At 41.5% G+C, this 14,044-nt stretch overlaps 1 protein-coding gene across 10 annotated transcripts in view; it reads left to right on the top strand.

The window, feature by feature from the left end:
- SYNRG (synergin gamma) overlaps positions 1–14,044 on the top strand; it is a 74,773-nt gene that overhangs the window by 49,096 nt on the left and 11,633 nt on the right. For 8 of the 10 annotated variants that reach the window (XM_036033637.1, XM_036033636.1, XM_036033635.1 and 5 more), the window contains 5 exons: positions 3,794–4,387; positions 5,502–5,665; positions 6,672–6,725; positions 7,240–7,336; positions 9,591–9,739. In XM_036033637.1, coding sequence (XP_035889530.1) covers positions 3,794–4,387; positions 5,502–5,665; positions 6,672–6,725; positions 7,240–7,336; positions 9,591–9,739 — 1,058 coding nt within the window. The remainder of the gene's footprint in view (positions 1–3,793; positions 4,388–5,501; positions 5,666–6,671; positions 6,726–7,239; positions 7,337–9,590; positions 9,740–14,044) is intronic. The other 2 variants (XM_036033642.1, XM_036033640.1) reach the window with 2 other exon arrangements.

Here is a 14,044-nt window from a genome sequence, read left to right as displayed (position 1 = left end):
AGTTTATTCCTTTGGCCTTTGTGATAGGACATTCCTGGGTGGAAACAAATACATGTATTAAAGCACACACTATGGCCTATTATGTGTGCAATTGCAGTTCAACCTGGCACAGACTCTGAGTTTCCCCGTAGAATCGGAAATACAGCAGTGATTCTCTGTTCATTTTATTGTATCCATTCTCTGTTCTCTTTCTCCTTTTTCTCTTGCAATTTTCAGAATTCAGCTATCAAACGGAAAACCCATCTGTAGCAACTTCAGTGATTACAAAATAAACTGTGGGTTATTTCTTATTATTTTTCCCAGATAGAGCTTCCATCACTTATGTTGTAGGTCTTACAGAATCTGTAATATTTTTAAGTCCATCATACAGATAGATATAATCTGACTGCCTAGAAAATGTGTAACAGTTAACATGGGAAATGGGGAATTTTCTTGGTTTAACCTACCCTCAGTGAACTGATTTACCTCATTTTCTTAGAACATGGCTTACTAATATTCACCATGCTGGGAAATACTACTCTGTTTTCATATTATTTATAAATGCTCAGGTGTAGGAGGGATACATACAATGCTTTCACATTCCTATGTATTAGGTTGGCCACAAAGTCGGTATGGTTTTTTCCATAAAACCAAAGACACATTTTTCATTTTCACCAATAATTTTATTGATTTGGATATTTTGAGTATGTTGGCCTATATTCTGCTACTGGCTTCTACTGGGTAGAGGCCAGGAGTGCTGCTAAACATCTTCCAATGTGTAAGATAGCCCCAAAGCAAAGAATTATTTGGCCAAAATGTCATTAGTACAAGAAACTTTACAAACCACTTTTAACATGTTTGATCAGTCACAGCACCTTCTCCATACACTGCACAAATCTTTTTTGTGTGTTTCAGTTGCATTTTTGCCTTTGTTGAAATAATAAAGCATAATATGCCGAAAATGTTGCATATCTTCTTCCAGCTTCAGTATTAAAATAACTGCACAAAAATTCACCAATTTTGATAAGTTTTTTTAAATGCACATTTACATGCACATTTACATGACAGCTGTCACAATACAGTCTAACAAAATTGTTTCAAATGAAGTTAAAGACAACTAAGCACTACTAGATGAACTTTTTTTTACGTGATGTGAAGGCTTTTTTTTTTTTAAGATTGTATTTATTTATTTTAAGAGAGAAGGGAAGGAAGGGAGAAAGAGGGAGAGAAACACCAATATGTGGTTGCCTCTCATGTGCCCCCAACTGGGGACCTGACCTGCAACCCAGGCATGTGCCCTGACTAGGAATCAAACTGGCAACCCCTTTTTTTATAGGCTGGCACTCAATCCACTGAACCACACCAGCCAGGGCTAAACCAACTTTTTGGCCAACCCAATATCAGTTTTATTACTTCCTTATGTGTTCAAATGAATTGCACTTCAGTCAATTTTTTTACACTATAGTAACCGATAAATAAGCAAAGTAAAATTTAAAAATCAACCCTGAGGCTTGATTTTAGTATATCCTGTATATTTACTTTTCATTATTTTTTAAAGTATAAAATATAAGATTTGTTAAAGACCAGTAGTATTAAAAAAATACTTTTCAGCTAAGGTAATTCCTTATTTCTTTTAATGCCTTTTATGTGATTACACTACAATCATTTCTGGGGTTTTTTTTCTTTGTTGCATAATTGAGCAAAAGGGTCTTTTTACTGCCATTACAACCTGGTTGTGATGTTTAAACTAGAGTTTAACTTTTCATTAAATTTACCTTGGTATCTAGAAAAATTGCTGTTCTTTTAGTAGATGAGATTCTGGGACCAGTTCATAATATAACTTCCCCGAAGAGCTTTCTGGTAGGGTCTAATAATAAAAATATCTGTTATGTGAAACATTCTTCTGAATATACCCCTGGAAAACTAGTCTTCTGTTTAACTGCAACTGCCTGTTGGTTGAATTTCACCTCATCTGGATCAGGGTGCTTTCTGATCCCTTTTAAGTAGTGGGGAAGACAAAACACTACCACCAGAGACTAAGTGTTTTGCTTAAAGTTTTTTTCATTCATTTGAAATTATACATTCCTCACCCGAACCTTTTCTCCTCATGTTTCATAAGCCAGATTTGAAAGGTACCATGTGTACTACAGAATTTTAGAATATACTGTTGTTTGGTGAAAGCTATTAGCTTTTCATTGGTTGGCCTTTTTGTACATCTAGGGTGTTCCAGCTTTATTATTAATTTAGCACCCTTTCCCTAACAGGGTTTAAAAAGAGAGGCAGAGAAGTGGGGCACGCTGTTAGAAGAGCCGTGGAAGTGTCAGGAGTCCCTGAGCTCTTGTAGCGGTGCAGTGAAACGCAGAATGACCCAGTGTGGCTCGCCTGTTGACTTAGTTTTGGAAACCTGGATCACAAAACTTTTGAGCATTTTCTTTGTAAACCATGCTCGTGGTTATCAGAGAGGGAGCCTTGCATGTGGCCTCCTTTCCACATGTACAGCAGTGACTGAGATGACACTAAACGTGTGCTAGCCAGACCGAACGGACGGTGCTGCTACAAAGGCAGCTTGTCCACCTGCTTGCTGCCTGTCGTGTACTGGATTAGCCTCAGCTCGTTTTGATTTTTCTAACATGGATGAGAAAATTTCCCTAGTAAGACAACTAAAATGATGAGTCGACATTTCATTTTTACCTTGACATAATTTCATTTTAACCCCTAAAGTGGCAACTAAATGTCAAATTGAGGCTGATGGCCACTGTGCTCTACAAATACAGCTGTGATGTATTGCTTACCAAGAGACTTGGGTCCTTGACATCCATTATTGCTAGTTGTCACAACAGACCTTCCACGTGCGTGGTGTTTTCATCTTACAGGTAACAAACCAAGGTTAAACAATGTTAAGTAGCTTGCCTAGTGCCACACAAGTAGTATGTGGCAGGGCTGGGATTCGAACCCAGGTCTGTGTAAATCAAAAACCTACATTCTTTCTGCTGCTTTATGCCACTTCTTAAATTATTTAAACATGTATTAAGAATGTAACATGAGTCTTTTGCCCCAGCATTTCTTTCTTTTTCTTTTCTTTCTTTTTTTTTTAAATGAGGGGCTGACACATAGTTGAAGGAGAAACAAGAGCCCAACAGGACCCAGACTTTTGACTCTGTCTTTTAGGGGCTAACATAGATTAGATTGATTTTCTTTCCTCATATTCCATCACAGGAATATGATGTCCATATTGACCAAAATAACAACTAGGTAAGTAACTGCTTAATTAAAATCTCAAATTTGGCCTGGTTTGAGACAGAAACTCCTAATAATTGATTAAAAGTTAGATAACAATATTTTCATTTTAGTTTTGAGAAAGTGTCAATTTTTAATTAGCTTGTTATATACATTTCATATGTCCATGTTTGAAAGGAACATTTTCCACCAAGGCCAAGGCAAAAAAGACATGTTTTAGCCAGGGAATACTGCAAATACATTTTAAAGTTTATAAGTGAACGATTTATTAAATGACCCTATTCTCATATCAAACAATATATACACTGGCAGATGAACTTTTTTCCAGTAATTTATATCCAAAGAAAATGACTCTTTGTAACTAAATATAAATGACAAGTCAAGGCTAATGTGGGTTTTTAAAGATCAGATTTTACAGCTCAACTCCTTTAATTTTAGCACAAGCTCTAAATTTAGTTAACTCCAACATAGCATAAAACTAATCAAATATGCTAGACATTTTGCTTCTGCAGAGTTTAAGGCATTTTGCCTAAATCGTGAGCTCGCCTCTAATTGTGGGGTCTTATTTCCCTTTCAGATATAGAGGACTTAAAATATGCTGCTTTTGGAACCTACAGTAGCAATTTTGCAGTGAGCACACTTACGAGCTATGACTGGTCAGACAGGGATGATGCATCTCAGGGCAGAAAACTCTCTCCGTTTGTCCTCTCAGCAGGAAGCAGATCCTCCTCAGCTGCCTCAGTTCTTCAAAAGAAAGAGACTTCGTTTGGCAGTTCTGAAAACATCACCATGACGTCTTTGTCCAAAGGCTCAACCTTCACCGGTGAAGATGCTCTTCCAGAGACCTCTTTCCCAGCTTTTGCCAGTTTTAAAGATGTGGTCCCTCAGACCAGTGAGCAAAGGGAAAGTGAAAGCAGGGACTGTAAAGAGTTCACAAGACAGGACCTGCCTGCCGCCGAGTGGAGCCAAGAGGCCGCGTGTCCAAGCCCAGCTTCCAGCGGCACTTCTCACGACACCCCCAAAGAATGCTCAGATGACTTTGGAGAGTTTCAAAGTGAAAAGCCCAAAATCAGCAAATTTGACTTCTTAGTGGCCAATTCACAAAGCAAAATGAAATCCAGTGAAGAAATGATCAAAAGTGAGCTGGCAACCTTTGACCTTTCTGTGCAAGGTGAGTAGCTTTCAGCATAGATTGTTACCATCGTGGTTTTTTTCCACTGAGGTGTTAGATGTTCTTTCGTAGGATAAAAAGTTGGTTCCTGGTTTAGCGGGAAATAGATTTCCCAGTGTTTGAAATCAGTCTATTACAGATAGCTATTTAAAAAAAAAAAAGGGTTTCCCTGAGACTGAACTCAAGTCAAACCAGTATTCCTCAGGTAACTGCTTTTCGGGCTAAGCACACAGTCTGTAGTTCAGCTGGTTTGGTTAGAGGTGCGCTGTGTTAAAAGTGCCAGAGAAATGGATTTGATCCACTTGTGGGCAAGCTAGCTCCGCTCTGGTTCCCTGGCTGCAGACTGTACCTTCGAATCTAGAGGCCGTAGTGTGGTAGCTGCAGATCTGGATCCAGCCTGCTGGCCTGTTTTATTGACCCACAAAGGTTTTTTCATGTGTGAAGCAGTTGCCACACATAAAAATCATGATATTTCACAGTCTGGATTTCTAGCTTTTCTTGAAAAGTAATACCTGGCAATATTAGGCCTGCATTCCCACCCCTTGACCATCAGCCGGAGCTGAGTAGCAGTGCCGCCCTCTAACCACTGGGGTGCACTCTCCCCAGTGTCACAGTCCCTAGCACTTCTGATCTTCGACTGACTGACTCCGGTCATTCACTTCACTTGCCTGCTCTCTGAAGTCATTTGAGTTTGCCCCTTCTGCACTAAGCCCCCCTTGACAGAAGGAACCATTGGTTTCCATTAGATTGAGAGAGTACATAGGAGACTGGTGCAAATCCATAACTAAGACTGGAAAGGTAACACGGTTCTGATGCACCGATATTTACAAAGCCATGCTAGTCCTCCAGACTGCAATGATTTGCTACTAGAATTATGCAAGAATGATGATAGGTCATGAAAGAGTAGTGGAGAAAAGTAAAGGCAGGGGAACCAAGCAAGAGAGCTCAATGGAAAGCATTCGGCATGCCGCTTGCCTGGCATAAGGAATGAGGGTGGTGTTTCTGAATGCCTCGTGACATAAACATCTACAGAGGAGGCCCACGCTAGCAAGAGCCTATGCCTGAACTAAGCTGAGTAATCAAAACCTTTAACTATGTCATCCACTTCTCCCAGGATCACACAAGAGGAGTTTGAGCCTTGGTGATAAAGAAATAAGCCGTTCTTCTCCTTCTCCGGCTCTGGAGCAGCCTTTCAGGGACCGTTCCAACACTCTGAGTGAGAAGCCCGCTCTGCCTGTCATCCGTGACAAGTACAAAGATCTGACAGGAGAGGTGGAGGTGAGTGGGGCAGTTTTCCACAGGGCCAGGTCAGACACCAGCTGAGCGCAGAGGCCCTGAGGAAAAATGCCTGCAGCTTTCACATACGACACGCAAGGAACCAGGCACAGAATATGTAATTAAAGTGAGAGAATGGTGACATTGGCCCTGGATGAAAATATTTCCCAGATTTGACATCCACTGAAGGTAGTTAGTGACCTTAACACCAGAATTATTTGTGGGACTTCACAAGGAGGGATGTGTTTAAGGGAATTCTTTTTGAGCACTTGGACTTCATCATTTCAGCGAATGTGAAAACATCAAAAATGGAGGAGAAGGGGGAATGTTATGAATCTTGTTTATGGTTGCTATATCTTAGTCCCATGCTGTCTTCCTTGCAGAGCCAACACTTAACCATTCTCCCCCACCCCTCTTGTCACACACATACACACACTTACACATACACACACACAGAATTATAACTGTGGAAAGCTGGTAGTTTGATAGGGGATCTTACACTAGACATCTGTGTGATGAGCACCTTTGCAGAAGTTTATACTATCACCAGAACACATGAAGCGACACTTGCAAAGAGAAGCCGATACAAAACATTTCCCTCAGATCCACAAGTCATGTAATTGGAAGTTACATTTACCAGTAATTTTAAATAGTCACTAGTGGGTTCATAAGATAAACTGTGCTTGAGCCCTGGCTGGTGTGGCTCAGTGGATTGAGCGCTGGACTACAAACCAAAAGATCGCCAGTTCGACTCCCAGTCAGGGCACATGCCGGGGTTGTGGGCCAGGTCCCCAGTGGGGGGCACGCAGGAGGCAACCACACATTATATTTCTCTCCTCTTTCTCCCCCCCTTCTCTCTCTCTAAAAATAATAAAATCTAAGGAAAAAAGTGTACTTGAACTAGAGTGATTTTAATAAAAAGGAAAGTCTTCTAGTGCTCCCTGAATTGACATAAATAGAGGACTCCAGACTTGTCCTTTTAACCCAGTTCTTTCTATAAAATTCACAGGAGAATGAGAGATATGCCTATGAATGGCAGCGATGCCTGGGGAGCGCCCTAGAAGTGAGTATGTCACTGTGGTGGTGTTCACCTCTGTGCAAGTGCTGCCTTGTGTCATTTTGCCTTCTCCTTAGAGCATGCGAGTAGACAGAAGCAAAACCAAAGAGAGCCCGCCCTCAGCGGCCTGGGCAAAGCGAAGCTCTGTGGAAGGTCGTGCACCTTGAGGGAGGCTTCTTGCACGCTTGTGATAGCAGACACAGGCTCGTTTGTCGGTTGTGCCCTCATCTGTCAGTGTGTTTAAGAAATAGGAAAACGGAATCATTCGCTCTGCCTAAATCAAAATATTATTTGAGCCAAAGAACCTCTATCTTTTCTCTCCCAAAGAAATGGAGGGTTGTTTCTTCAAGGTTAAAAAATTAAATTTTTGGATTTGTTTCAGCATACATACTGTACATACATCAGTTAGTCATGCTTTTTCACACCTCCTGGCCTTTCCCTTGGGTTTTCTACTAATAGTAAGTTGATTTGCAATGACTTTTCTTAATTACGTCAGGTGATGTGATGTCATTTCTTGTAGGTCATTAAGAAAGCAAATGACACCTTAAATGGAATCAGTAGTAGTTCTGTGTGCACAGAAGTTATCCAGTCAGCTCAAGGCATGGAATATTTATTAGGTATGTTCTTTTATATTTTACTTATTCAAAATCACGACACTTTGAAATATTTTCAGTTTCCCCTTATGTTAAGTAGCTTAATCTAGGTCTCCCAAGTTACATATGACTTTATTAAGTAGCACCTGCATTTGTAAATAAGACACTTAAGTCATAGGCAGAAACAGTTATTTGACTATTTGATTTAAGGTCTCTATGGCCAAGTTTCCCAGTCCTAGTTATAACATAGTGGCAACAATGTACAATTACATCTGTGTTACTGGTTTATCAGAGCCTGGACTAGGCGAGACATTAAAATGAAGTCATTGGCTCTCCACTCAGCGCCTTACTTTACCACACTCTGTCCGTTCATCTCCTGTACCCCGTAATGACATCACAGGTTCCTTAACTCCCTGGTCACCTTCAGCTATTAAACATCCCTATCCAACTGGGAACCCCGATCTCTGTCCTCCTCACCTCGGGCTCGGGCTGGAGCCACAGGCACTGGACCCTGTTCTGTTCAGACCTTTACTCAGATGTCACCTTCTAAGTGAGGTCTTCCTCGCCAACCCCCTTACCGCTGTATCCCCTCCCCCCACCCTGACACTTCCTGTCCCTTTCCCTGCCTGGTTTTCTCCCTGGCCTGTCACCTTTAATATCTTATGTACAGGGTCCGGCAGAAGTAACGCCTGCTTGAGAGTGGTTGGTAAGGTAATAATATGGTGTAATAATTTATAGCTTTAATTTGAACATTTTACCTAAAATGTCATATAGTGTGCTTGAGTATGATATTTTTCTGTTACAGAATTACATGCTTATGAGTTTGTAATAAAAGATTTTGTAATAAAAAGGGGACATTATTTGTGCTGGACCCTGTATTTTACTTATTGTTCTTGTTTATACTAGGATGAATCTCTAAGAGGGGAGGGATTTTGGCCCGTTTTGTTCACAGCTGTGTCTCCAACAGCTAGATTAATGCCTGGCACAGAGTAGTCACCGAAAAATATTTGCCGGGTGAGGGGGTAGTGAAGGGATGTGGTCTCCCCTTTGCTCCTGCAGCCTCACTGTAGTTCCTCTTTCCTACCCTGACAGGCCCAATTCTACTGCACAAACAGGAGTTTACCAGGCAATGGGCTGCCTGTCTTTCATTCTAGGAGGTCTCCTTGTATCCATGAAAGATTGTCTTAGATGCCCCCTCATTTGGTGTAGGTTGGGCAACAATCCCTGTGCCCCCAGGAGAGGAAGAGGAAAAGCCACAGTGCTGTACACAGGGCTGATGATGCCCCCTGCGGAGACCCCCTGGAGTCCTCCAGTCCTCTCTCAGAGAGGCCAGGGACGGGGGTTCCCCGTTCAAGCCAGGTCAGGGGTTCATCAGGTGGCTGTCCTTCTAGTGTAGGGATACTTGCCACCTATTGTCCTTGCTGGAAAAGTTCAGCCACCGTCAGAAACCACAGGAAAAGAACTGTTCTGAGTCCTGTCTAGTGTATAAAAAAGATACATGAAGCCACAGAGTATAAATTATTGGGCATTCATAGGAATGAGATATTTCTCTCTTTTTAAAGATTTTATTTATTTATTTTTTAGAGAGCAAAGGGGGAGAGAGAGAGAGAGGAAAAAACATCAATACATCAATGTGCGGTTGCTGGGGGCCATGGCCTGCAACCTAGGCGTGTGCCCTGACTGGGAATCAAACCTGCGATGTGTGGTTCGCAGCCCATGCTCAATCCAGAGCTACGCCAGCCAGGTGGAATGAGATATTTCTTTCTTTGTGATGATACTGATATTCAGATTCTTTTAAACTTTTAATGTTCCCATTTTACGCAAGTTTAATGGTATTTCCCAAATTTAAACAGATGCGCTCATTAAAAGGGGAGAAAAAAAATAGCTAATACTTGCATAATGCCTACTGTTCAAGAGACACTGTTCTAAGCCTTTTACAGTATTAACCTATTTAATCCCCTCAACCATCCTTTGTGGGGTCGGATACTGTTATTAACTCAATATTACAGATGAGGAAATTGAGGCACAAAGAGGTCATGTGTTTGCCCAAGGGTACACAGCTAGTAAGTGACAGGGCAGTGTGGCTCTAGGGTTTACACTCTCACCATTGAGTTATGCTGCAGCATCGAGAGGTGGTTGGTCCAAGGAACAGCACATCCACCTCTGTCCAGACGGAGTCCTTTCCAACTGAGGTGTCAACAGGCAGCAGTGCGGCCTTGCCTGCCGTCTCTGTCTCTACACTCCCAGCACCTAACTCTCCACTCTGTCACCCTGTCAGGTGTCGTGGAGGTGTACAGGGTGACCAAACGTGTGGAGCTGGGGATCAAAGCCACTGCAGTGTGTAGTGAGAAGCTGCAGCAGTTGCTTAAGGACATCGATAAAGTGTGGAATAACCTGATCGGCTTCATGTCGCTCGCCACACTCACGGTAAGCCTTTCAGACAGAGTGCCTGTCCCTGTTATGGCACTCACGGGAGGATGAGGTGCCTGCCGCATCGTACCATGTTAAAGGAAGGAGCGGGCACTGGTGCGACTCGTTGAACAGTATCAGCTTCACTTCTGGATAGTTCCCAGGAAAACACTCACTGCTGACCACACCCTCCTTAATCTACGCACATACATGCGTGTTTTGCAGAGTACTGGTTGGAGTTCCTTTCTTTGTGCTTTTAGTGACTCGTGCCCGTGTATGTGCCCTTATTAAAAAACTGTATGGCACACCTTATTGCCATCCGATGGTTCGTTTGGCCTTTTTACTTTTTTAGGTTCTTGGATTATTTTCATTTTTCCTGTTACGAATGGTTCTCTGAATACCTTTAAACAAAAATAATGGTATTTCCCTTTAGGAATATAGTTCTTCCCAGTGGAGGTAGCAGTCAGAGCGGGCGACCGCACACGGACACGCGTGCGCGCCTCCAGAGCTGCGGCCGCATCCATGACCTGGCTTTCCGCAGCGCGTGGGCGAGCTGCCGGTGCGCCGGCTGCGCGTACTCGTCGCTTCTTCACACTGTGTTCTGCTTCTCTGTCAGGTTCTTCCTTCACGAGGGTGCGATCCCCTCAAAGTGTGTTTGACAGTTCTCACGTTTCCCGAGAGGCTATCCAACGTTACAAGTGATGGTTTACTATTTTTATTTCCTTTATGTGTGAACCGATCGTCTGTTTCTTTTGACCACCTGACCATATTTATTCAGTGCAATATGGCTGACCAAACACGTTTCATATTTGTAGTAGATTTGTATGCACACATGTGCACACACGTTAGTAAGCTGATACCAGCATGTTTTTCTCTTCTGCTCCGCTCTTTTACATCTCACTGGACAGAACTGTGTCATTTTTATATACTCATACCTACTCAGTTTTTCTCTGGTAATATCCTTTGTTTCACAGTAGTCCAAACTTTATCTTTTTTCCACAGCTGGAATAAACATGCTGTTCCGTTGTCTCTCTCTTCTTCCTACATTTAACTCTGTGGCCCATCCGAGTGCAGGGTGGTGGGAAGCAGTCTTCCTGCACTGCACTGCACTGGTGGGTGGGCTCCCGCGGCCTCGGCACCGCGTCTTGCACGGCGGATCCTCTCCACATTGTTATCCTCTCCACACTTGCTTCTGGTTTGTTGTATTAAGTTCTTAAAGAGTTTAAAGCATTTCCAAAATCTCTATTTTGTTCTCTAGGACCGTTTTTCAATTTCTAACCTAAAATCATACAGTTTGGGTAATTTTTTTTTAATTACTGTTCTGACCAATACAATAAGAAATGAAGTATAAATATTTGAAGAGCTAAGTTATATTTTTGGTGATATAAAATACTTCAAGAAATCTGAATTCAGGAGGTTAAATTGAATGAGTTTGGCAAAAATTTATAGCATTCTTACATATTAACAATAGTTAGAAAATATAGAAGTGGAAGCTCGTTTTTTTAATGTATTAAATCATTCAGGCCTTTATCACTTCTGACCACATAGCTAGAGTTACTGGTTAACATTTTTATCTCTTATCAATCTTTTTTATACACCACTATTAGGCATTTCTTTCTCAAATGCAAATCTAATTGTGTCATTTAAGTCCCATGTAAAATTCTGCAATGGGTTCTCTGGTATCTTCAGGATCAAGTTTAAACCTCCTTGGCTCAGTGTGTTAGGTCTTTTTCATTTCTTGGGCTGCCCGGGCCTCTTTCTCTGTGAGACTGCTTTTCCCTCTGGCCTCTGCATCCGTTCCCCCAGAAGTCATTCCAGAGACCCCTTCAGCCTGACTTAGATGCCCTTTCTGTGTGTCCACAGCACACTCCTCCCTACCATGTACCACTTACCACACTTGGTGGTGGCTGTGTGTTTACTTGCTCCTCGCCCACTGGCTTGTCAGCTGTGTCCCTTACTCCCTTGTGTGCTAATGCAGTGTATGCTGGGACTTTCTACTTTCGTCTGTACTTTTTTGAACCTTCCCATTTTTTCAAACTAGGTATGCATTTTTGTATATGTCATAATTTTAGTAACTGGATTAAAATTTTAAATTAAATGATAGGGAAAATGAAAGCAGGGAAGTAAGATAAAGCCAGGAATGAAGCTAAGTATATAAAAATGTGTGCTTTTAAAGTGCTTACATTGCTAGTAGTGAGCTGGTCAGTTGACCTGGATTGATACAAAGAAGACATGGTGATTTCCATGATTCACTGTGTTCATAACATAAAAACAAACCCACTGCTCACGAGAAGCATAATTATTCCTGGTACTAGTATCAGGAATTTCTGTTGTGGGCTCTTGTAGAGAAGAAGCTAATGCAACCTATGTTATCTTTAAATATCCTTTCAATAAATAAAGTAACAAGTTTCATTGAGTAGTTTCTTATGAAATCTCTGAATATAGGCCAAAGGGCATACCTCCAAGAACAAATTAGTGAAAGTCATTCTGAGTGTGGAAAAAATAGACAAAATGGTAATCTAAGTAAAAGTGTGGTAGTGCGTACGGATGGTAGACTCATGTCTTTGTAAGGAAAGCATGCAAATCAGTGAGAAATACACCAACATCCCAGTAAAATCAGCAAAAACATGAAGTGATTCATAAAAAGGGAAGCACATCTAATAGTAAGCGTTAACTCAAATTAAAACAAGATTTCATTTTTACCTGCAAATAATCAGTTTTTGGTTTGGTTTATTCAAATCCTAACAGGGTTGACGTGGTAAAATGTAGACCATTCCTTAGGGACTTCATTTAATATAAACTGGTACCACCCTGTGGAAAATGTGTTTGGCATGTGTATGTTTTCCCCCTGCCTGTGAACTCCTTGAGGACAGGGGCCAACACCACATTGTATCTATGTTTTGTCCTTGATCTGAGCACAGCGCCAGGCTCTCTGCAGGTACCCAGTGAAAGCGGAGTGAATTAAAGGCCCTACCACCGTTCAGAGTGGCCGACGCGGTAATTCCACTTGAAAACTTCCTAAGGCAACATTTCTAAATACAAATTCTCAAAAAGAAGCAAGTTAAATGCACGAATTGTTCTCTGTAAAAATTGGAAATAACCTAAAAGTCCAAATCTAGAGGATTAGTCAAGTAAAGTGGCTCTTCATACTTGGATGTTATGCAAGTGTTCTTTAAAGGAGATAAACTTTGAAATAACACAGAACTGTTACTACACAGCTGGAAGGAAATTTGCCAAAATGATAATAGTGTTTATTACACTATTTGTGTAATACACTAATAGTGTTTATCACATAATTGTGTTTGGGTGATAAATCCCTGGGTTTTTAAAATATCTCTAAGCTCCAGCTGTGAAGGAAGCTGACTGGCTAGGGAGGTATGCGAGGGCGCCTGTGAGGTTGTGGGATGAAGAAGGAGGTGTTACCCGGCCTTTATCATGGAGTTCCGTGTGCTGCCTTTGCATCGGTGACATTATAGTTCATCAGAGCCTCTCTACTCCGTCTTGCCAAGGTCTCACTTCGAAACCCATCTGTTCCATGTTTTTATAGCAAAAAGGTATCTGAGACCAAGTATTAGGGATCTTGAGCTCAGTGTGTATGTGTATGTGTCTCTCCTAATTCATCCACCTTCTCCTTCATAACCTGGGGCTAATATGAACCAGATTAAGCCTGAATATCATCATCATTAGCCACCTTTTACTGAGTGCCTGCCATGTGCTAGACCCAGTTGTTCACTCTTTATTTAGATGTTATTTACTTAATACTCACAAAAATCTTGAGGGTAGATACTTTTATTCTACCCCTTTTACAGATGAAGGAACTGAGGCACGGAGATACTGTTGAGACCTGGGTTCAGTGTGAAAGTCAGAACTCTGCTTTTTCAACCATTACACTCTATTGCCTCCTTGAAGTGCACAAGCTGGGTGGGTAAACCCAGACATGGGCAAAAGCCTTTTGAGGAAGAGTGAGTTGGTACTTAGCATCAAAGTCAGTGAAACCCCAGGAATCTCTCTGGCAGCAACTTGGTATAAACAGTCAAGTTCTTTACCCCTATTTATATCTCAGGACTATAAAGTAATTCCAAAGCCTTTTACTTTCCATTTAGATTTTAAGGTTCTTTGCTTTGGTGGCAATCCATTTCTCATTGTAATTAACACTTTGAAAACTAGATTTTGGTACAGACCCTCAAATCAGCTGCCCATTTCTTCTCTTTGGTGCTTTTAGAAAAAGATGACTGTGATTGCAAAGCATCCCTGTTCACTGTGAGCTCTTTGAAGAAAGGGGATCACAGAAGACCAAGCACATTACCCAAGTTTAGCATGGAT

The sequence above is a fragment of the Phyllostomus discolor genome, chromosome 8 (assembly GCF_004126475.2).
Source record: "Phyllostomus discolor isolate MPI-MPIP mPhyDis1 chromosome 8, mPhyDis1.pri.v3, whole genome shotgun sequence".
Taxonomy (NCBI): Eukaryota; Metazoa; Chordata; class Mammalia; order Chiroptera; family Phyllostomidae; genus Phyllostomus; species Phyllostomus discolor.
The sequence above is the reverse complement of the archived record's forward strand: the minus strand, read 5'-3'. Positions and strand labels throughout refer to the sequence as shown.